The following is a 22,207-nucleotide window of genomic DNA, read 5'->3' on the forward strand; positions in this document are numbered from 1 at the left end:
GAGGGAGTATGTAAATTAAATGGAACAGCCAATGGGTATGTAATTTAACTGGAACAGCCTTAACGCTTCACGCTGGTATTTCCAATTATGATATAATACGATCTGTCTGTTTAGTCCTACGTGTGTGGGGTGGATGGGTGTGTGGGTGTTAGTAACAATATAATTCTCAGGTGCTATCTGTGTACAAATTCTGAGCCCGGAAGCTGCTTTCTTTGATGAGAAACGGCCCGCCCTTTGTTTTAACATTTGGGACCTTGGGGCCCATAATATTTGACTTATGAGGCCCATGTACATAATTATGTTGAAGTATAATTCTCAAGTGCTATCAGTAGACTCAAGCTGGGCACTGTAGCTGCTTTATTTACTGAGTAACGGACGGCCCTATGTTTTAGCGTTTGGGGCCCTGGGCCCATATTATGTGACATATGGGGCTCATATGTACATATAACTATATAATTATCAGGTGCAATCGGTGTACAAACTCTGAGCCATGAAGCTGCTTTATTTGATGAGAAACGGCCGGCCCTTTGTTTTAACATTTGGGGCCCTGGGGCCCATAATATTTGACTTATGGGGCTCATGTACATATGTTCAAGTATATTTCTCTTGTTCTATCAGTAGACTAAAGCTGGGCTTTGTAGCTTCTTTATTTACTGAGTAACGGCCGGCCCTATTTTTAGCGTTTGGGGCCCTGGGGCCCATATAATGTGACATATGGGGGTCATATATACATATGACAATATAATACTGAAGACATATCTGTGTACCAAATCTGAACCCTGTAGCTACTTTATTTGCTGAGAAACAGCCGGCCCTTTGTTTTAACATTTGGGCCCATGGGGCCCCTAGCCTTGTACATCTGGGACCAAAACGGGCAAAAGGCACATCTACAACTTAGGGCCCATACATATGCCACATATGAGCCCTAGTGATCTTGTACTTTTAGAGCTAGGCTTGTCAATCTGTTGCGCCATATTTTAACATTTGGGCCCCTGGGGCCCATAATATATACGATATGGGGCTCTTGTATATTTGTAAATATAGAGTACCCCTAGGGCTATCAGTGTACCAACTCAGGGCCCTGAGACTGCTTCATTTGATGAGAAACGGCGTGATTTGTATTTTCACATTTGGGCCCCTGGGGCCCGTGACCTTTGACCTCTGGGGCCAAGATGGGCAAAAGGCACTTCTACGTGGTAGGGCCCATAAGTGTACCACATATGGGCCCCAGGGCCTTTGTAGTTTTAGCGCTAGCCTTGACAGAATGATGTGTTTGATAGGAGGAGAAGGAGATGGAGGAGAAGGAGATGAAACCACAGGATGGCAATATACCCGTCCATGCTTCGCATGCGGGTATAAAGATACCCTGCATGCGCTGCATGCGGGTATAAGAAACGAAATACCTTCAAAATGCTACTTCCCCCACAAATTACATAGGACAGTGACGCAAATTGCACACGTGCATTGCTATTACCCAGTGTCTATGAATCATACACACAGATTTGAGGTCAAAGGTCATTAAGGGGTCACTTCCGGTCCAAGACAAAAAACATTCAAAATGTCCCTTCTGTCACAAATAACATGACAGAGTAATACTATATGCACACACATGCATTGACATAAGCCAATGCCTATGGGGTTTTCGTAGATTTTGGGGTCAACGGTCATTAAGGGGTCACAACACGGCTGTGTTCGTGGTCTTAGACTACAGCTATGTCTAGTTCGTCTTTTTGCTGCTTCTGCTTTCCGCGTGATCTTGGGCGAGATTGGGGCCGGCTCCTTGCAAATGCGATCTAATGTCCGTTTGTTTTGTCAGCGTTTTGCTTTAGGTTCGGATTGACTTTTCTGCAGTGATGCGGCTGATATTAACAGATCTTCCAATTTTTTTGAGAATCTCTGGTGATGTGGGGCCTGATGCTGGTTGAATGCACTTGTTCAACAGTTCGTGCAGGATTACAATCGACGGTTTGGCGCCGGATATTGAGGTGCCATATGTTGTGTCTTCTGATCAGGTGTTTGGTGATCTGCAGCTGGATGGATTAAAAGTGCAGCTCGATCTACAACAGGACGGATCGCAATTGCTCTTGGTGTGCCCCCGTTCGTTGCATCTAAAACATGTCGGGCCAAGGTCCGCTGTTGGGCAGTTGTGCTTTGTATGTCCATTGTTATTACAAAGGAAGCATTTTAGTTGCGGTTTATCTGGGCATTCTCTTGCTGGATGGTTCAGATAGCAATGATGGCAATTTATAGGTGGCTGTCCGTTGTAGTAAACAACTACATGCGCATCAATTAATTTGTTCTGGTTCCTTGGGTCTAGGATTTGTATATCCGAGTAACGTAATTTATGTTCATAGATCTCCGACACAATACAAACTCTATGTCCTGTATATAGGTGTTTAAAGCGCTTTGTAATGTCGTTTTCCTCTCTTCTACTTCTATCTTCTTCCTTATGTCTAGATACCATGGTTTCACGCTTGTTGCCAAGACTGTTGATCAGCCAATCAGCGTGATTGTTTAATGCCTGTGTGTTTACGCTCGTGTACGCGATACGCCCAGCTCCGACCACAGAAGAAATATCGGGAAATATCGTTTTTGTTAATAAAACCAAGTATTTTCGAGAATAATATACTATAGGATAAGCCACACGTTTGCGCAAATGAAGTCAGTCACACACTCAATGCGCGCGCGTTCATGCATGTGATGGCTTTCGTTGTGTAAGAGGTTGACCTGTGGAAGAGGTGATGCATGTTTACGCGATCGTTTCAAAAAAGAATTAAATGGCGAAAAACGATGAACATTTTGTTGTTTCTTTCCATTACTATTATATTGTGAAAAACCAAGTAGCTGAGGAGTTAGCTCAATGTACTAGGAAAATATTATCTGCGATGACCCCATGTTGACTTTGGCTAAATCAGCTGTATTTTTGCCGGAAAGGGTCCGAATAATTGGCAGTCGATGTGCGCCATCTTGGAAAAATTTGGTGTACCAAACTCCCCAGCAACTGTCAATCAAACTACGTGATAAGTCTGTTTCACTATCGAAGTAGTACGCACAACGTTGTCGTGCACATGTGTGTACATTTTAGGCTAAGCGTTACTATGGCGTAACTAGGTGTACTAAACTCCTTAGCAACTGTCAATCAAACTGCCGTAAAGTGACTTCACTTTTTATACAGGGATTGAATACGAGTGTCACGGCCCTGATAAAACCATGATGTCCACCCTTCACTTTTCAATATTTTACCGTTCTTGAGGGTTGGCTAAAGTATTGTTGGTCGAGGCAGCCAAAAAGATCGATTTTCGTTGTCTAAATCAATACGATTTAGAGAATAAAGGTATTGTTTTCAGCCGCTGGAGTGCATCTATCGTCTCATATAACACTGGTGACATCATTATTTTAAGTAAAACAACGAGGCGAAGCCGAGGTGTTTGCCAAAAACAATGATGTCGCCCGTGTTATATGAGACGATAGATGCAAGACAGCGACTAAAAACAATACCTTAATCCTCATTTTAAACACCTCAATAATCAAATAAAAATATCCTTATTATAATCAAATCAAATCCTACATTTGGCAAGGAATTACCTAGGGTTTAAAATCGATCAGTCCCGTTGTTGCTATGCGCCTCCGATTGGTTCAATTAGCGAGTACGCGTATCGCGTCGATGCACACGCGCTGACCCGTGTGATATCGTGTCATATCACACGGGTAAGAACCAATAAGATTGCAGGAACGTTCGCAAGTGTTTAAGAATGAAAAATAACACCTTGATGTTTAGCAGAAGTTCAGTTTACAAATCATATACTTTGAAAACTTGCTTGATTTATTGTTGTTAATGAGTATGATGAACGTTTTACAAAGGTGATGTGGTTTCAGCCCTCTGCATGTTTGTATTTTGAGAAATCTATCAACTTAGGTACACCCCCAACAATCCGAAAAGATTTATGTATATCGATGACAAAATAGACAGTCGTTTAAAAAAATCCTGCATGCGAGTATACATTTATTCAAAAATTCTGCTGTTTTCGATGATCCTCAAATACATTTTGTGTAATTTCCTTCAACAGAGACTCGTTTGAGTTTCAACGTAGCCTTGTTTATGCTTGGAATTGTTTGTATTTTCTACACAACTCTGGTAAGTATCAAACCCGAAAGTGACGGTTGCGTAAGGCGCCACGTCCAATTTGGTCCTATAGAACTATCGGTGCCCGATTAGGTACCGATGACTCTTAACATCACTCCATGGAGATATAATGAATTGTATCAAGCATAATAATTAACAGTTGCATAGTGTTAAATATTGTTTTTCATTTAAATAAATAACAAATGCACTGTACAAATGTTCATGGTACGATAAAAAGTGTCATCGGTACCTCTTCGGGCACCGAGAGCGCTATAGGACCAAAAAAGATGTTGTGTCTAAGTTACTACCGACAAAAGTTCGTAGCTCAAAACCATTGAGTCACATTGCATAAATCGCAGTTAGTCCGTTGTCTGAGGCCGATCCCGTGTGCTTGAGGGGTCCCCTAGGTTACTCTTCATGGTTATGTAGTAGACGATGAGACTTGATAAAAAAAAGTGAGGGTAGACTTTGTGCATAGACCCTATAAAGATGCTTTGTGCAACCCGGTAATAACTCCACTAGAGGGCGTTTTCAAAATGGCTACCAAATCCCATTGAATTAAGTGTTAAGGCTTAAGGATACGATACATGATTTAGCGACAAGTGACTCATTTCGGAATGCGATCATGGAAGAAAAAAAAAGTTCCCACAGGCTTCGAGGGGACTCGAACCAACGATTCCACGCGTCGTTGATTATCAGTCCCGGTCTTTACCGCTCTGCCACGGAGGCAGATGAACGGAAGACTGTAATAATAAAAGATAAATCTCATAATGCTATCTTTAGCCTTTTGTTTACATTAAAATGACGCATTTTGTAAAGATAGATTGGCCGTTTTATGTATAAATAGCACGAACATTTGGCAAAGGGCTCAAACAAATAATAAAGACACTGATACGATGATGAAATTGCATAAGTCGGGGAATATCTGCGTCGCAATGTTTTGTTTTGATTTTAGAAATGTGACCTTAAAATTTACGACGTTAAGACATTATCATTCGAAATCAACAAAAGATATTTCAGCAGTATATGGCAAAATTCTTTCTCTAGAGTGTTTTAGACATATATGTGGAATAGCTTCAACAATGATTCGCTGCATAATGGTAAAAACAGCCTTGACCTGAAAAAGGGCGAGAGGTGCCATATTTATGGATTCAGGCTAAATTCAAAATTTGTATAAAACGTTTGGTTTTTGATCGATTACAAAAATTCATTTTTGTCATTAAAAGAAATTGTATCTGGCGTGAATTACACTACAATTCCTAGGGCTCTTTGATTTCTTTAAATATTTTTTTTAATGATAGAGTGAATCCCCTGGCCCTCTATAATTACGCACAAAAGATCGACCCCCTTAAAAATAAACATTACTGAATGCAAACTGATTTATTAATGGCCTACGTACAAGAAGCATATGGAATGGTTTGGCTACAAAAACGATTCTTTTATATAAAACCATCTATCAGTGGCGTACCGTGGCCGCCCCAACCCCGGGGGGCTGAAGAAGAAACAATTTTGCCGCCCCTTCCTTAACACATAGGGCCTGCACTTTGGCTCGACATTTGAAAGGGGTGTGAATTCATTTTGGATACGCCCTATTATAATTAGGTAATACTCGAACACATTCCCTATATGTATATATACATGTACCACATGTAGTAAATCTGTCTGCTTTATCTGTATTGTGCCTTTCTTAAGCAAATAGTTAAACACGATTTCATCAAACATTATAACAATAGCTCTTTTACAGTGTGCAATCATCCCGGGCAATAATTGGGCAATAATAGAGGATGTGCGTGAAATTATTGATTAGCTCCATACAAAGGATTTGAAGCGGTGTCCTTCACCGTAATCATGGCGCAATGCAGTGCATTCAATCAAACGTTGTCGTCAACCTATAGAGGCCCTGCATGAAATTATCGATTGGCTCCAAACAAAGGATTTGAGCCGGTGTCCTTCACCGTAGTTATGGCGGAGTGCAGTCCATTCAATCAAATGTTGTCATCAACCTATTTGATCGTAGTGCATGGTTATGTGTGCGAGACGAACTGTCACGGTAGATTGCAATCATGCTTTTGTTGAATGCATTTGAGTAGTCCGCCATATTTACGGGATGATACGTCACATGCAAGGCCTCTATTTGATCCTATAGTGCATTTGTTATGTGTGTGAGACGAGCTGTCGCGGTAGATTGCAATAGCTTGTAATCATGCTTTTGTTGAATGAATTTGAGTACTCCGCCATATTTACGGTATGAACGTCATAATCTATGAGCGTGTTTATAGTGAGCCAGATTATGCGGTATTTATGCGTGGCAGTCTATATTTGTTTATGTTTTACTAACCATTGCAAATCTAGACTACGCGGTAGTTTAGCTAAATAACGGAAAGATTGTCTCACTATAAACACGCTCTAGGTGATTATTTGCATTGGATGTCTTGAATACGCTGGCGAAGTTGTGTAATAATCGGATTAATGCTATAAAAGTAGGTGAATACAAGTTTTGAATATATCGCGTTGCAAAGCCCCATTCAGTGATCCCAGCGAAAAAAAAAAAAAAAATCAAATTGTTACTTTTATAAAATTTTTTAATGAAAAAAATGGCAAAACCCCCAAGAAAACGGCAGTATCGACGAAGTTGAAGCCCCATTCAAATAGGCCTACATGTAGCTAATTTATATATACTGTCAGTATATAAATTAAATCAGTTCAATTCACGCCGAGTGTCCTTGACAGGTTTGACTCTGCTCATGAAGGTAGTAGAGAAGGAGTGAGCTCGCGTTAAGCTCATTACGTGAATCCTATTGTATACACAATAGAGACAGATATACCTTTGATCTAATGATCATCGCCGATAATTTCTGGAATGACTCCGTCTCATGGGGGTTCATATTTAGTAACAAGTAAATCACGTATGCGCAAAACATGTATTATGGATGCGCATACATTTACTTAGCTCTTGAACTTGAATATTCATATTTCATTTAATATATGATGTTTTTTACGATTAATATGTTGAAACATGTTGTTCCAGAATGTTTCTAAACAGTTTATTATGGAATAGTGCAGTTCACACACATTTTAAGGACGGGTAAAATTGTTTTAACCGCTGTTTTAAAAATACGAAGATCTTATTAAAAGAAATTGCGCATTGATGAGTTGTATTATACTCCCATCAAACGAGATGTATCTCAGTGTTGCCCGGTACTGCCCGGGTTGGTCCGATTTTATTTGTTTACCCAAAACTTTAACAATTGTTCCTCCCCCGAGGTTTCAAAATAAACCGCGTCCTGAGCCCTCTTTTAAACTAGCCAATAAAAGAGATGTAAAGCATAATGTGCATCATTTTCATCAAGTTAGAATGACTTATGCTGTTTCATCATATTTATAGCGCACACAAGTGTGCGACCATGCATGTATACAACACAAAAGATTATAAGTGATAATCGTGTTACATAATCAAAACGTTGATCTGGAAACCTCAAAGGGCGGCAATTATGATTGTACAATAGAATGTATGCGAGCTTTCTCCTTCTCTACTACCTCCATGCTCTGCTTCAGCGGTCATGAAAGAATTCAAAAGATAACCTCTGCCCCAACAATCCCAAGCAATTGTCTGAAACTGCTCTTAATGATCAAAAGATTATTACTGACTATATCATTGTTTGGTTTATAAAATTAATGTGACCGTGATGAGGCTCGAACTCACCACCTTCCGATTTAAAGTTCGAAGCGCTCGTGTACCAAATTCTGACGCCTTACCAAGTGAGATGTGCTCCTGAGATACGAAATAAAAAATAAAATAATACACTGTATACCTGCTTGTGTCGGTAATTGATTTGCTCAAATTCCATAATGGTACAGTGCAACAGAGCAAAATGCCCAAAATTTAAAAGCTATATAATTTATGAACAATATACACTACACATAAAAATACTAATACAAGGGAATTTCAACATAAGAATCCAAACAATTAAGTACCAACATGCACAGCTTTGTCCTTATATCACATTTGGGTTTTAACAAAATGTTATCAAACCTCTACTGTGATTGGCAGCTGCACAAGGCATCTCTTTGATAGCTGATAATGGCCATCCATTCAGCAAGTGGCTACTAACTGACCTTGACAGGCTTGAATGAGCACTGTCATCTGCTACAAAACCATCACACTCTAGGACCTGGTCACTATAAATATAATGCTACAGGGAGCACAGTACTTTGACAATGGAGTGAAAGACTATTATTATTGATTAGGCGCGGATTCTAAAAGTACAGCTCCTATGCGTGTGTAGTAAAAAATTGGAATAGAATGTTTGGAATCATGTAACTAAAATACTAAATGCATTCTGCAAAATGTGCTCTTACCAATTTATAAAGCATTTCATTAGCTTTAATTTGACATATTGTTTGACATGTTTGGAATTATGGTAAATCATTAAATAAAATATTTATTAATTAATCAATTATGTCAATTAATAAAAATTTAATGCAAATATGCATATTTTCTCTGACAGAATTGTAGGATTTGACAAGAGCCATCTTTATTGTAAGTTTGATTCTTATAACATACCGGTATCGTATTGCGTCCCGTTATAGTTGCAGAAAAATACGCGTGCAGGACACACACACGCACCCCCCCCCTCCACACACACACACCCAGAGGATCGTACCGCTTTACAATCGTATAACATTCATTGGCGCTAGTAGTAGTAAATTCCAATTTTCTTTGCTTTACCTCACTTGTTCTGCTCAAAATTAAAAGGGGACATATCTGACAGTAAAAGCTTACATTTTGTGGAAATTATGTTTAAATTTGCTTAAACAGCACAAAACAGATAAAGCAGACTAATGTACTATACATAGGCCTATACATGTATGGTATGCCAGGGACTGTTTAAGAATATATCATTAGATTTATGATATTTACTTCGAGGACTGTTATATATCAAAAATGTGAAAAATATCAAATTTTAATAATTTGTCATAAAATTTGTATTATATCGTGAATTCCAAACAATAAAATTTATTTGATATCAGAAAGACGTTCTTCGTATTCCGAATGCGTTTTCTTTGTCTTTTTTTTTTCTTTTCTTTTATTATTTATTTATTTTCTTTATTTTTCTTTGATTTATATTGCCAGGGTAAGGAGAGTAGGGAACTAAAGGCCCATTCAGTGATTTTTTGATTTTTTTTCATCCCGACGATCGTAAAATCATCAAAATTCAGATTTTGGATACTAGATGCGGAACTCAGTCTCCAATGATAGTCAGTAATTTTTATATTTTGGACATTATTTATGACTAGCATTTGAGGACTGAGTTCTTATGATCCGAGGAGCAGTTTCAGATAATTGCCTGGGATTATTGGGGCAGAGGTTATCTTTTGAATTCTTTCATGACCACTGAAGCATAGTCGAACCTGTCAAGGACACTCGGCGTGAATTGAAAGACCATGTCACTCGCCACAAAAGAATGTCAAAGGTCATAAAAGGCCTATGGCTGATTTTGTACGTTTCGTCATTGTCATAGATGTGCTAACATAGCTTGCTAGTGTAGTGGTTCAGCCGAAAGCCGTGTGTCTAAGACAAAAAAAATAATGCATTTACGTGAGTCCGTAATTTATATACCGGTACTGACAGTATATAAATTAGCTACATGTATTTGAATGGGGCTTCAACTTCGTCAATACTGTCGTTTTCCTGTTTTGTTTTTTTGCCATTTGTTTTTCATTAAAAAATTTATACACGTAACAATTTGATTTTTTTTTTCACTTTCGCTGGGATCACTGAATGGGACTTTGTAGCGCAGATTATTCAAAACTTGTTTTTACCTACTGCTATATAGTATTAATCCGATTATTACATAACTTTGCCAGCGTATTCAAGACATAGGTTATGTAAGGGATAAACTGTACATGGGTATAGGGTATAGAGGCCCTGCATGCTTTTATCGATTGGCTCCAAACAAAGGATTTGAACCGGTGTCCTTCACCGTAATCACGGCGCAGTCCATTCAATCAAATGTCGTCAGTGTGCGAGACGAACGATGTATAAATCTGGAGGTCACATCATCACTTATCATGCTTATTGTAAAAAGTTTGTCCAATGCATATACTGTGTGTATTGTTCCCGGTATTGTCAATGCAGTCAAGCAAACAGGTATTATATTTTGAAAAGGCCGCTATAGTATATTCACAGGGGTGTCTTGAATGGCCAATCATATGGGACATAATCAAATTGCAGTGACTGCTTCCTTTGTTACCACATGTCAGTCATCTTGTGATTATTGGACCATGTAAACCTGCAAAAAACGAGCCAAAGTGCAGGCCCTATGAGCCCGAAAAGGTTGACCCAATTTTTTTCACGGTCGTTTGAAAAAGTGAAGAGCAAAAAAAAAAAAAAAAAAAAAAAAAAAAAAAAGGATTTTAGGCGCTTATTCGTTTTGCCGCCCCTTCGTTTTTGCCGCCCCTGTTTTTGCCGCCCTTCTTCTTCCGCCGCCCTTCGTTTTTGCCGCCCCCTCCTTTGACCCCGGGGGGGCTGGCGCCCCAAAAGCCCCCCCCCCAAAAAAAAATACGCGCATGACTATGCACAGTTTCCACCTCGTTACACCTGAGCACACAATTTCGTCCAAGCTGGCAGTGAATTGTCTCTACAAAGTCTTTCATTACACTACACGGTTGAGTGCATAGCATCAAAGAGCTGTGTGAGATTCTAGCTGGAGAATAGGCCTCTGTGATTGGTTTTCTTAAAACCTGAAGTGTTCCCTTCAAAAATGGTGCGTACTGTGCACGAGATCAATTTGTATTTAAAATCTGCATGAAATAATTATTGCTTAAACGGGCTAATTATGTTTTTATTATTGCAATTCTGGTAGTATAAAAAACCTAATTTATTTGTATGCATTTTGACAACGTTTGGTTGTGAAAAACCCAAAATAAGCGGGTAGTTTTAACCTCAGGTCAAAACTACCCGCTTATTTTGGGTTTTTAATTTAAAATTAAAGTACCAGGTGTCCCCCTAAAAAAAGGTTACATGTAGATTTTTGATAATCTAGGTTAATGATATTAATAAATATAGATGCCCTTTTTATGACCAGAGGTTTCATGACATAATCTATGTACCCTCTACTAGTACCTGTGAATGTCAAGTTCGCACTTGAGTACTTATTCCACATTCCACGCATTCCTGAACAAGCTGTTTACGTGACATAATGCAAGGTTCGGTTTGTGCAATAAGTTCAACCATGAAAACATTAAGAGAAAAATAAAACGTAATAAAGAAATATGAAAACAAAGGTATTCTGATGCTTAGCTACTCGTGGCACATCTGTTAAAAGGGCATTTCGTGATCCACAGCCTCATCCCACCCCCCCCCCCTTTTCTCAAAAAAGTTGAGCAGTGACTGGAAACCTCTGGCTACATAATGTTTATCTACCAAATATTTCTTGCAGATTAATTCGTTTAGCAAAAATTTGAATTTCGGTCTGGTGCACCAGAACGAAATTACAACACATTTTCTATGGAGCAGTGTAATACACATAATCATGCATAACTCGCAAACGCAAAATCGGAATCAACTGAAATTTTGGGAATAAGCTTTTTCGTGGATAACTACTGAAAATGTCATAAAAAGAGGATGCTAGGATCACGAAATCCTCCTTTAAGTTGTTTTCAAGATACGGAATTGAAATTTAGCAGAAAATTACAAGAAGGATGAATAAATCAAATCTGAAAAAATACTAAATGCTGTTTTATATTTTCTACATGTAACCCTTTTATGGGACACCTTGTGCATGTATTTCGATTCATATAAATGCAAACCGATTAGGACCCGGTGCTTAATCTCGCCGATTACCTCTGCGTCGTCTCGCAGCATTTCGATGGCTCTACTGCGTCTTGCAGTTTCAAGCCGCAGCACGCCGATGAATGAATATAGTGTAGCCATATACCTGGTTGCGAATTCGGAGGCAGTTATGGGCATCGAGTTCGCAACATCTTGCCATCTTCTTGCTCTGCGGTTTGCCATTCATTACTCAAAACCTTTATATTAATGTTTATTGTAGTACTTACTTGAGTTTACTCACCGTGAGCAATTTGCGGATCAGTCGATATAATCCGGCAAAGAATATACATCGATTTCATTCATCAACGCACTCAAGGACACTAATTTGTTAGGGTATTGTTGTCAAGTGTTATAAGCCGGTTGCGAGAAATGTAGGAGTTGGGCCGATCAAGCCGATGAACGGGTGACTGAACATGGTTTTTCATCGAGCAGACACACATTTTGTTAGTGCATATCGCAACAGTATTTTATTTCTCAGCAAAGGCGCATCGGCTTGGGTCTGCGTCTTGGGTTGCGGGCACGCCGCAGACTTAATCGGCGAGATTAAGCACCCAGGCCTTACCCTGTGGGTTTTGGGCTGATTTTTTACACGCTTTTTATTTCCATAGGGCGGAATGAAAGCCGTAGTATGGGCCGATGTCTTCCAAATGATGGTATGCGTCTTTAGTTTTCTTGCGGTCATTATTAAAGGATCTCTAGATCACGGTGGGTTCCAAGGGGTGTATAACATTTCCCTCGAAGGTGGCAGAATTGATTTATTCAAGTAAGTAAATAGTTACTTCACAAAAATGCCGGTGGTAGGAGGGGACTTCAATATTGGAGTTGACGCGTGTGTTGAGCTGTTAAGGCGTGTTTGAGGGGATCGCACACGATTACTGGATTGCGCCCGCATGACTAAAAAAGTATGCATGTACAGAACGATATATTCTGTTTCTGTGATTGTGAACCAAATCTGTGATTCCCAGTAACGTCTTTTTAAAAATGAGTTTATTAGTTGATTTAGTTCTCTGTGTTCGTAGCCTATGGCGTAGCCAATTAAAAAACGAAAACCATCAGCAGTATTATGGTATGTGATCTCACACCACCAAATAAATCCCCATAGAGATATGTACTAAATTCGCCTCAAGAAAACGTCATTTTTTCTTCGCAAGAGCGACTCAGTTCTTAGCGACAGCTATGATGGTTGAAATTAGCCCTAGCCTGATCCCTCTGATTATTTTTTACGACTGGCCCTCGAAGGCTATGATGTCTGGGAATTACCGAATTTACCTCCAAAATCATGCCAGTGTTTCTGTACAGAAACGACTGCTTAAAATCATTAAAAAATACTCGATCTCTCCCATCTGTGGTACACTTGCAGGATTTGATATTACTAATCATGACCAATCCAAATTTAGCCAAAGTTATGCAAATTTCTGCTCATTTTAATGCTTACTTTAGGCATTAGGCTATGCATAGTTTTTTCTGATAAATGCATTGAGGGCGCACGACGGTATAATACTATTTGGTGGTGTGAAATCATGTACCGCGCAGTTGTACAACTGGACGCGATCGAAATGGCTAGCAAATTATACATTGTGGATCTTTATACGGTGGATGTTACCAAAGAGCTTTTAAATAGAAATAGAGTCGCAATAGATTATATAATCTTTTGTTCGTTTGATGCCGATTAGAAGTTGCGACAGGCTATTCATAAAAGTGGTACCATTGTTTCGAATAAAGGGGTTCCGCCATTAAATTGGTCACTGATCCAGCATCATATTAACGCTCTACACAACAGGCGAGTATCAATAAGTGACCACACTACAGTCATGTGTAAGGGCAGTCATGTGTAAAGTGGTACCATTGTACTCACGTATCCCAAATGTGTGCTTGTGTGGGTCTGAAGTATGTAAGGAGGCTTTAGCTGTCGATGCAATCATCTTTACCACCCACCTGACGTTAGGCTTTCATTTAAATAAATTGAATGCTCTCGCTGATCGATTACACATTAGAATGTATGAAGGCTGCCATGTCCAGTCCATATATCTATATTACACTATAATGGTAATCGCTATACGTATACATGTAAGTAGAAGTATAGGCCTATAAAGGCTGTTTTTAAGAAATTTCCATTTAATTTTATTTTAAGAAGGAGATTGGTATAGAAATAGTGGCGTACCCAAAGAGGGAAGGGGGTTGGGGAGGGGCAGATTCACCTCTGTGAGAAGTCTTGGGGAGGAAGAGGGGAGGAGGGGATACGGAGAATGAGAGAGGGCTGAAGGAAGGGAGAAATAAAAAGATATAATAAAGACAAGTAGATAAATAGAAATATAAGGAAAACGATGGGAATGAGAGAGAGGCGGTGAAAGGGACAATGAGAGCGAGGGAGTGATAAAGTGTAGGCCTAGGAAAGAATAAGTACAGAGAAGGGAAAAGAAAGGAATGATGAATACATTTAATAATAATTATTAGGCCTATATAATAACTAAACACATAACAGCACTGGGCAGCCATTCGATGATGTCAATGCATTTATTCGTTACGTAATTAAAACGCCCAGTCAGATGTATTTCACACCTACCAAACACAACTCACCCAATTTCGCAAACTGGACGTTGAATGTACACTCTCATGAATATTGATTGGCAACATTTTCCAATATGTCAGCGCTCTAATCGGAAACAATAGAACAATAGACCCTGCAGAGCGTTGGATGTTACAATAACGAGGTAACCTTTATGCAGTGGGGAACACCCCGGGGGAACATTATTAAGGCAATAGAAACAAATTAGATCGATTTTTCCATCGACCATCGATGTTTTGTCGATCATTATTTATGAAATCAATTAATTGACTATTGTTAAGTGTGATAAAATATGAATCTTAGTATATATTGATATTGACCAGTATAAATTTAGTATTAATTCTCATTAATTCTCATTAGTCCAATATTTCAGGAACGGGAACGAAAAAAGATAATTTTAACAATAAATCCCGGCATTGGGTGATGTTCACGAAAACGGTGAATGGTGAATATAAACCAATATTAATAGTTCTCTTAATAATGCCACTTTGTTTCAGCGTGGATCCCAACCCAACCGTCCGACATACAGTATGGTCTACCATGATTGGAGGCATACCATTGTGGACGTATTGGCATGGGCTTACTCAATATCAAGTACAAAGATATCTTTCTTGCAAAACCATTAAACATGCATATTGGTAAGTAGGTCTTCTTATTTACGGGTTTTGAACGAAGCGATTGAAAAAAAAAATCCACTGAATGAGATGTACTGTTATGACGGTTATATAGACACATAGTTAGACTATCTTTTGAATAAAGGGCTCAATCCCAAAATTTCTCCGATAAACAGACTGACTCTGGGATAGACTTTGGCTGTGTTGACACCATAGAATGTATATTCATTTACATTCCCAAGAGATGGTAGTCCCTCCAAAGCATTTGATCGTGTCGTCTGACGATTGCCTTCTAGGCATGAGTAACGACTACCTATTCTGGAAGGTCGGTTCTTTGAATTTTCATGTAGTTTAATAATAGAGATTTCCGTAACTTTCGTCACGAAATTGACCGAATGTAATGACCGAACAATGAAAGCAATGTTCGTTTTGCCGAAGATGGATTTATTAATTTCATGTCCGATTGTTTACAGTGCTATAGTTATATATGCCATTGGTATGGTGACCATAACGGTGTTTGCAGTAATGGTTGGGCTGGTCACGTATGCTTACTATCATGACTGTGATCCATATCTTGCTGGTAAAATTATGAAAAACGATCAGGTACGTCACAAAAATGCACAGTGCACTGCCCGGCTGGGTTTCATATCTGATCCTGTGTCATATACGGGGGTACCCAAAAAGGTGGTATTGTTACATTTTGATGTGTAGCTTGGACTTCAAAACAGTGTCTCCTGAATATTCCTTCACTTAGAAGATTCAATTGAAGCTTATTTATTCTATATTACTCATGTTTTTATCATGTTTTAAAATAATTTTTAATTATTTTCTTATGACGTTTGGCATGAAATGTGCCAAGGGTGGTTGAGGATTAGGAGGAGGAGGATTAGGAGTGATTCGTATCGTAAATTTGATCTAAAACCCCCATTAAAAATTTGAACCCAGTAAAAAAATGTTTAAATGAACTCCCAGACATCTAAACCAAGTAAATAAATACAGAAGGTCATTTAAAAGGTGGGGTTAAATCCCACCTACTTTGCGATTGTTTTTGATCTCATTTTTTAACCGATTTCCATGAAAAAGGTGTCAAAATGCTCAGGAGGATGAACCACTTCAAATGAGACGTGTAGGTAAAATGTTTGAAACATTTCATTTTTTTACTATGTAACACAAAGGTACCCCAGGTTGCGACACAGGACCATCTATACTCAGATCTAGTTCTGTATGTTATTCTTCTTGTATTTCTTCAATCTTCTTGTTTTTATGAAAATAAAGATTTAATGTCATTTCATTTCGTCTATTAACTTTTTATGTTCTTGACCCGTTGTGTATTTGCAGATCTTGCCATATTTAGTCATTAACGTATTTCGCAACGTTCCAGGTGTGCCGGGATTGTTCCTTTCGGGTGTATTGTGTGCCGCTCTAAGGTAAGGGGCTGTGCAATAACTATGAGCCCTGGAGGAGGGTAAAATTGGGGGTAGGAATGCTTTGGCCAGCCAAAAGGGTGGACGGCAAGCAATTTTTGGCAAGACGAAGGGGGTAGGGCTAGCGATTTTTGGCACACATTTACGGGCCACTTTTTAAATAACACGTTCGAAAAAAAGGTAATTGTATAATTTGTTTTGTACAACTGAACACTGATACACATCTGCAAATTTAACTCCCATAGTGCACCAGCAGAGGATGATTTAAGGAAGCCCCATCATGCACTGCAAAAGTGTTATCGCCGGAGTTTCAACTGCCACGTAACTTTTCAAATCCCATTGAACTCTGTGCAAAAGATGTTGTTTTAGAATTGTGTGTGTGTCATTATTACTTTCGATTTCAGAACAAAAGTGATGTGTGTGTGAAGGATGATTCACACCTTCTGTAGATAACATATTATGTGAAATCGACCAGCAAATTAACAGTGTTTTTATTGTAAATATAGCAGTACAAATTCAAATTTTACCATGCATATCTATGCACGATGTCACATTTGTAAGAGCGCTATATAAGTGCCTGCATAGCGTTTCATAGCGTATGCAGAATAGTAGAGCAGTGGTGCCATGTTACTCATACAGTTCTGCTCACTGCACAGTTAACCCATGGGGTGTTGGATAGTGCTTAAATCATCCTCTGGTGCACCAGTTTTATGCATGATTCGTATGTTATGTAATGTCAATAAACAAAAATCACGGTTCCGTAAGAGAAAGGCACCACAGGGACACATAACTATGGAAAGGATTTTCAAACTTTTCAAACGTAACAATAATTTTGCAGTCAAGTTAGCTCAATCGATAAGGCGCTCGACTATGGTGCAAGGGGTTGCGGGTTCGAATCCGGGCGGTGCATAGTACGCTCTCGTGGAAAGATTGAGTTAGCTTGAAATTCCCCTGGACAAGGAATTTACTGCTATTAAATTGTCTCGTTGTAACCCGTACGAAACTCGGGGAGCTGATCCTGGTTGCGAAAGTTCTTTGTGGAATGTCTAGGGTGTGCGCACTTGTCATGCTTGTAGCAGCAAAGTCCCTAAATTGTTGTTAAATGGTTTATGGAATGATGTGGGACCGTAGTGGTCAGCGACAACCTGTAAAGTGTGCTGAGGCTTGTGGATCGTTTAACGTCTCGGCGTTGTGCCTGTGCGTATCGCACTATAAATCACTGCGGGTTTATTTTTCTTCTTCTTTTCTTCTTCTTCTTTTTTCTAAAACGACTGGAATGTGGTTCTTGTGGTGTGGTATTTTGGTAAACTTTATCATGCATGTTTCCCACAGTATATGGTGACGGGTCAGCTCTGTGTTATAGCATGACGAATATTCCTGATGAAGTGCATTGCAGTATAAGGTTGGTGATGGAATGCGTATAAAGTAATAATGTGCAATTTCAATAAAGAATAGATTCTAGGATACTAAAGTATAGCATTTGCTAGATCAATAAACACTAATGATATATGAACTTGATTGGGCTTGTAAGCGACCTTCTCTGTCAAAGCATAATACTAAGAGTGAGATTGTTTCGGTGCAAAAGGAGAAATATCTGAACAGAATGATAATAGTACCAAATCTTGATATCTAACAGTCAAACAGGTCTATTTAGAATCAGTCTCGTGGTAGAACAACTTATACATGATGGGAGCCATTCCCTTTAAGGGATTTTTATTTGATCTTGTCCTTTGGCAAAACATTGAAAACAAGTTCAATCTGTATTATCTGTTATATAGTTTTAGACACCACTAATAATTATTACCATCACATGTCTTTCTTGTTTGCAGTACTCTGTCATCAGCATTGAATGGTCTAGCAGCTGTAACGGGAGAAGACATCGTCAAAAAATATATTTTCCCCCAAATTGGGGAGAAACAATATACAATGGTGCTGAAACTTCTTGGTAAGACATGTTGTGTTCGAAATTAGCGCTACAGGCCTTGTTAAGGGTAGACGAGGTATTGTTGGTAGAAGCAACCAAAAAAAATCGATTTTCATTATCAAAATCAATTATTGAAAAGTAACACTTCGATATTTTGCAAAAGTTCATCCTACAAATCATATACTTTGAAAACTTGTTTGATTTATTGTTGTTATGTACGTTTTACTTAAGTGTTGTTTCAACCCTCTTTACAACATAATTCAAGATCCACAGGACCTACAAAAGTATATCTGTGATATTTGAATTCTTCTAAATGCTCGCTATGAATTGATCAATGCAATTTTTGCCAAAGCTCACCACCATTCGCAAGATGCTGTGAAATACCAAATCGCAACAGTTTAAAATAGTTGCTAACCTCAAACAAAACAACTTAACAATCTAGGCCTAATTGTTTTGCAAAGAAAAGAAAACCGACAATGGTGTAAATGGTTCATATATAGAAAATTATAGGCACAAGATAGGCCTTAATACGAATCTAGAGAAACCAAAGTCAACTGTGAAGGGAAAAGACCTGGTAGACCACCGCATTTATCTAGGGAATAACATCACTTTGAACAATTAAACTGCGGAGGAAATAAAGAGAAGAATCCAGCTGGGTCATGGAAAGGACAATGATAGGTGTAACAAAGAACGTTTTTACAGAAAACGTGTTATTGTCGGGTTATGTAAAGAGTATGAAACGTTTTAATGAAAAAACCTAGATGCAAAATATTGTTATATAAAGTTATTAAAGAGTTGACAAAATATTTTACCAAAATGGTTCCTAATTTGTTTACAATAACATTTTATTAAATATTGTTGTAGTCTTTTTCTTATAAAAACGTTTTAAAAACATTTTCATGGCCTTTATATTACCCGAGATTTAAATGTTATTAAAACAATTGAATAAAACCAAAACGTGTTTACAACAGGTTTATAGCGTTTCAAGAACATTAATTTTGTGTTTGTTGGGCTTAATCTACCGAAATATATTTTGATATTTTTGCAACCATGAAAGTACTGACAAACAATTAATTTTAAGTTAGTCTTGTTGTAAAAATCAAAATCATAGATACCGCTAAATATTTTGTTTGTCGCCCACCTGTGTTGGTCTAGATCCCAGCGGCTTTGTAACTGCTAACAGTCTATTTTGAACGGGATGTCAGCCTTGTAGTTTCGTCAGCCTTATAAGTCAAGTGTCGCTACGGTTGTTTGATGTGATCATTAATTTTTCTAACAAAACATTATACAATTCTAGGCCTGGACAATACCAACAGCTATCACACTAATATATACAATTTTTTTAAAGATATTTTTGATATAGATTTTCGTTTCTATATCAAACTGTACATTTGTGTGAAAATTGAGGGCGCTATTTACATATATTTTAAATATAAATTAGCCAAATAATGACTTATTCCTTACATTTCATGATAAAAAGATTTTGGAAAATTTCCTTGCCATTTGTAATTTTTATTCTGCTGTTCTAATACCATTATACAAGTGTCTACCCCTTGTAAAGATGCAAACAAGATTTAAGGTAAATAGCGCCATCGTTGTTCAACTTTTCTTTAAAATGACTCCGTTTTACATGCCATCAAACAACCGCGGATCCTAAAAAGTGTTGAATTGTTTAGGCGTCGGTACATCTGCAAATTTGTGCCCCGTCTGGTCTTGAAAAGTAGGTTGCGCCATTAGTAATATTGATTTTATTTTCTCTTGTACAGCTGTTTTATATGGTATTGTTGTTATTGGGTTAGCTTTCTTAGCTCTTGCACTAGGGAAAATTGCCCAGGTAAGTTATAGCTTGGCTGTTCATAAACGCTTACAATGTTCAGAATACAAAGTCTATGAGAATTATAAAACAATGCAAAATCTCACTATATAACTAAATATATAACATCGAGGCTTGCTTTTTTGTATTATGTTGCAATTTTAAATTCGTCTCTTTAGTACAAACACATTCTATATTTTGTTTTCGAATTTAATTAATAGACGGCATATACCGCTGCAGGTACTGTAAACGGTCCAGTTTTAGCTCTTTTTACCCTTGGAATGTTGGTACCATGGTCAAACAATAAGGTAGGCATTTATTTGTATTCCTTCAAAGTGGACAAACTGGAGTGGGTGCGACGGGCAAGTGAAATTCGGAGAAGTATATCTATTGGTACGTTCGTAAATAGAGAAAACGACATTATGCGAAATAAATTGCTCTTTCTCCTCAATCATTGCACCACACATAACTCCTCCGTGAGATCATTATGAATTCTTCACATAGTAGCCTATTTGATCGGAGTAACTGACCGTTACTGACGTTATTGAACGTCCAACAGGTGTACCTCTTTCTCATTACCAGCCTAATCTGCTACGAAATAGAGCAAATTCAGTCTGTTTTAACTTACGTACATCGACATTATAATACTTCCACACCATAGACCCTAGAAAGAATCTTTGTAGGGTATTATGTCCACACCCTATTTAGGATCGGTAACAGCCTTATGGTAACAGCACATTAAACATTCGCTTAAAACATTCTTTCGCTCATATATTATACTTTTTATTTGAAGGGAGCACTTGCTGGTTTCTTTGCCGGTATTGGTATGGGTCTTTGGGTTAGTATTGGTCACTTACTGAATCAGAGATCTTCACCGGGTTTACCATTGTCTACTGAAGGTTGCGAGACTACCGATTTGTTGTTGAATGCAACGGATACGCCACCGATAACTATGATGACAACCACAATACAAAACCTAGAACAAGAAAGGTAGGTTGTTGTTGTTTGTATTTTATTTGTTTGCTAGCTTATTCAAAATATGACTTCTACTATGTAATGTCATCTAAACGCGTAACCCGTCCTAAATTTAAACCTGCTTATGCAATAAGATGACATCACGTACATATTCTTAAAAGTTTTGAAAGCAGATCTTGAAAGTGGATCGACAGATAGAATTTCTACTGGTGTATTCATACCATCATAATGTCATTAGTGAAATTAGTGAGGAGTTTCTTTTTGTGTTGTGTTCATTTTGTTCGGCTTGTTTTACACCAGAGGATGTTTAAAGACATTCCCACAACCCAATGGGGTTTCTGACCTTGTTATGTCTGGCTTTTGTACACATGTGGTACAGTTGATCATGCCTTGCATTGGGATTGTGTGCAAATATCTGGTGTTTTCATCCTATTATTTAACATTTAAAACATCAAGACTTAGGAATAAAATTAATGCAGTGGGACAATATGATTGTTTCCTGTAAGAAAATCAAATATCAGTCCTAAGTCTCAACTATTAGCTCGTTGGCCGCAGTTTTAAAATTACTATTTTGTGTGTGTGGCAATGGGGACTTTGCCTTTAAAATTAGGTTATATTGATCAAATTTCCCAATCATAGTGCATTGTAGGAATGCCTTTAAGCCTCCTCTGGTTTTACACAAAGCGTTTCATATTTTATTCCCACCGATATTCATGTGGCTCTATAAAGATCGGTCTGTTTGCAAATTGTTCTGAGCAAGCCCATCCTTGTAGCTCCCCCCGGGGGGCACTTCAATTTGAAATGAATATAGGTGTAGGGCTGGCACTTTCGCACTAAAGGGCATTCGGTGAGAGCAAAATGTAAAAATATGGGGTCATTGGGTGAGAGCATGATTTTTGGCATTCGGTGAGAGCAAAATGTAAAAATATGGGGT

The 22,207-nt window shown here is 38.3% G+C and overlaps 1 protein-coding gene and 2 long non-coding RNA genes across 3 annotated transcripts in view; all 3 read left to right on the forward strand.

The window, feature by feature from the left end:
• LOC140138350 (sodium-coupled monocarboxylate transporter 1-like) overlaps positions 1-15,165 on the forward strand; it is a 30,346-nt gene extending 15,181 nt beyond the window's left edge. Inside the window, exons 5-7 of the mRNA XM_072160256.1 lie at positions 4,068-4,135; positions 12,566-12,720; positions 15,021-15,165. Coding sequence (XP_072016357.1) covers positions 4,068-4,135; positions 12,566-12,720; positions 15,021-15,165 — 368 coding nt within the window. The remainder of the gene's footprint in view (positions 1-4,067; positions 4,136-12,565; positions 12,721-15,020) is intronic.
• A 454-nt stretch (positions 15,166-15,619) lies between these two features.
• Positions 15,620-18,498, forward strand: LOC140138173 (uncharacterized). The gene is made up of 4 exons (XR_011856956.1): positions 15,620-15,740; positions 16,476-16,564; positions 17,894-17,963; positions 18,391-18,498. It is a non-coding gene; the product is annotated as an uncharacterized lncRNA (long non-coding RNA).
• Positions 18,499-20,228: 1,730 nt separating this feature from the next.
• LOC140138174 (uncharacterized) lies at positions 20,229-21,237 on the forward strand. The gene is made up of 3 exons (XR_011856957.1): positions 20,229-20,319; positions 20,520-20,606; positions 21,092-21,237. It is a non-coding gene; the product is annotated as an uncharacterized lncRNA (long non-coding RNA).
• Positions 21,238-22,207: the final 970 nt, after the last annotated feature.

The sequence above is a fragment of the Amphiura filiformis genome, chromosome 17, assembly GCF_039555335.1.
Source record: "Amphiura filiformis chromosome 17, Afil_fr2py, whole genome shotgun sequence".
NCBI classification, from domain to species: domain Eukaryota; kingdom Metazoa; phylum Echinodermata; class Ophiuroidea; order Amphilepidida; family Amphiuridae; genus Amphiura; species Amphiura filiformis.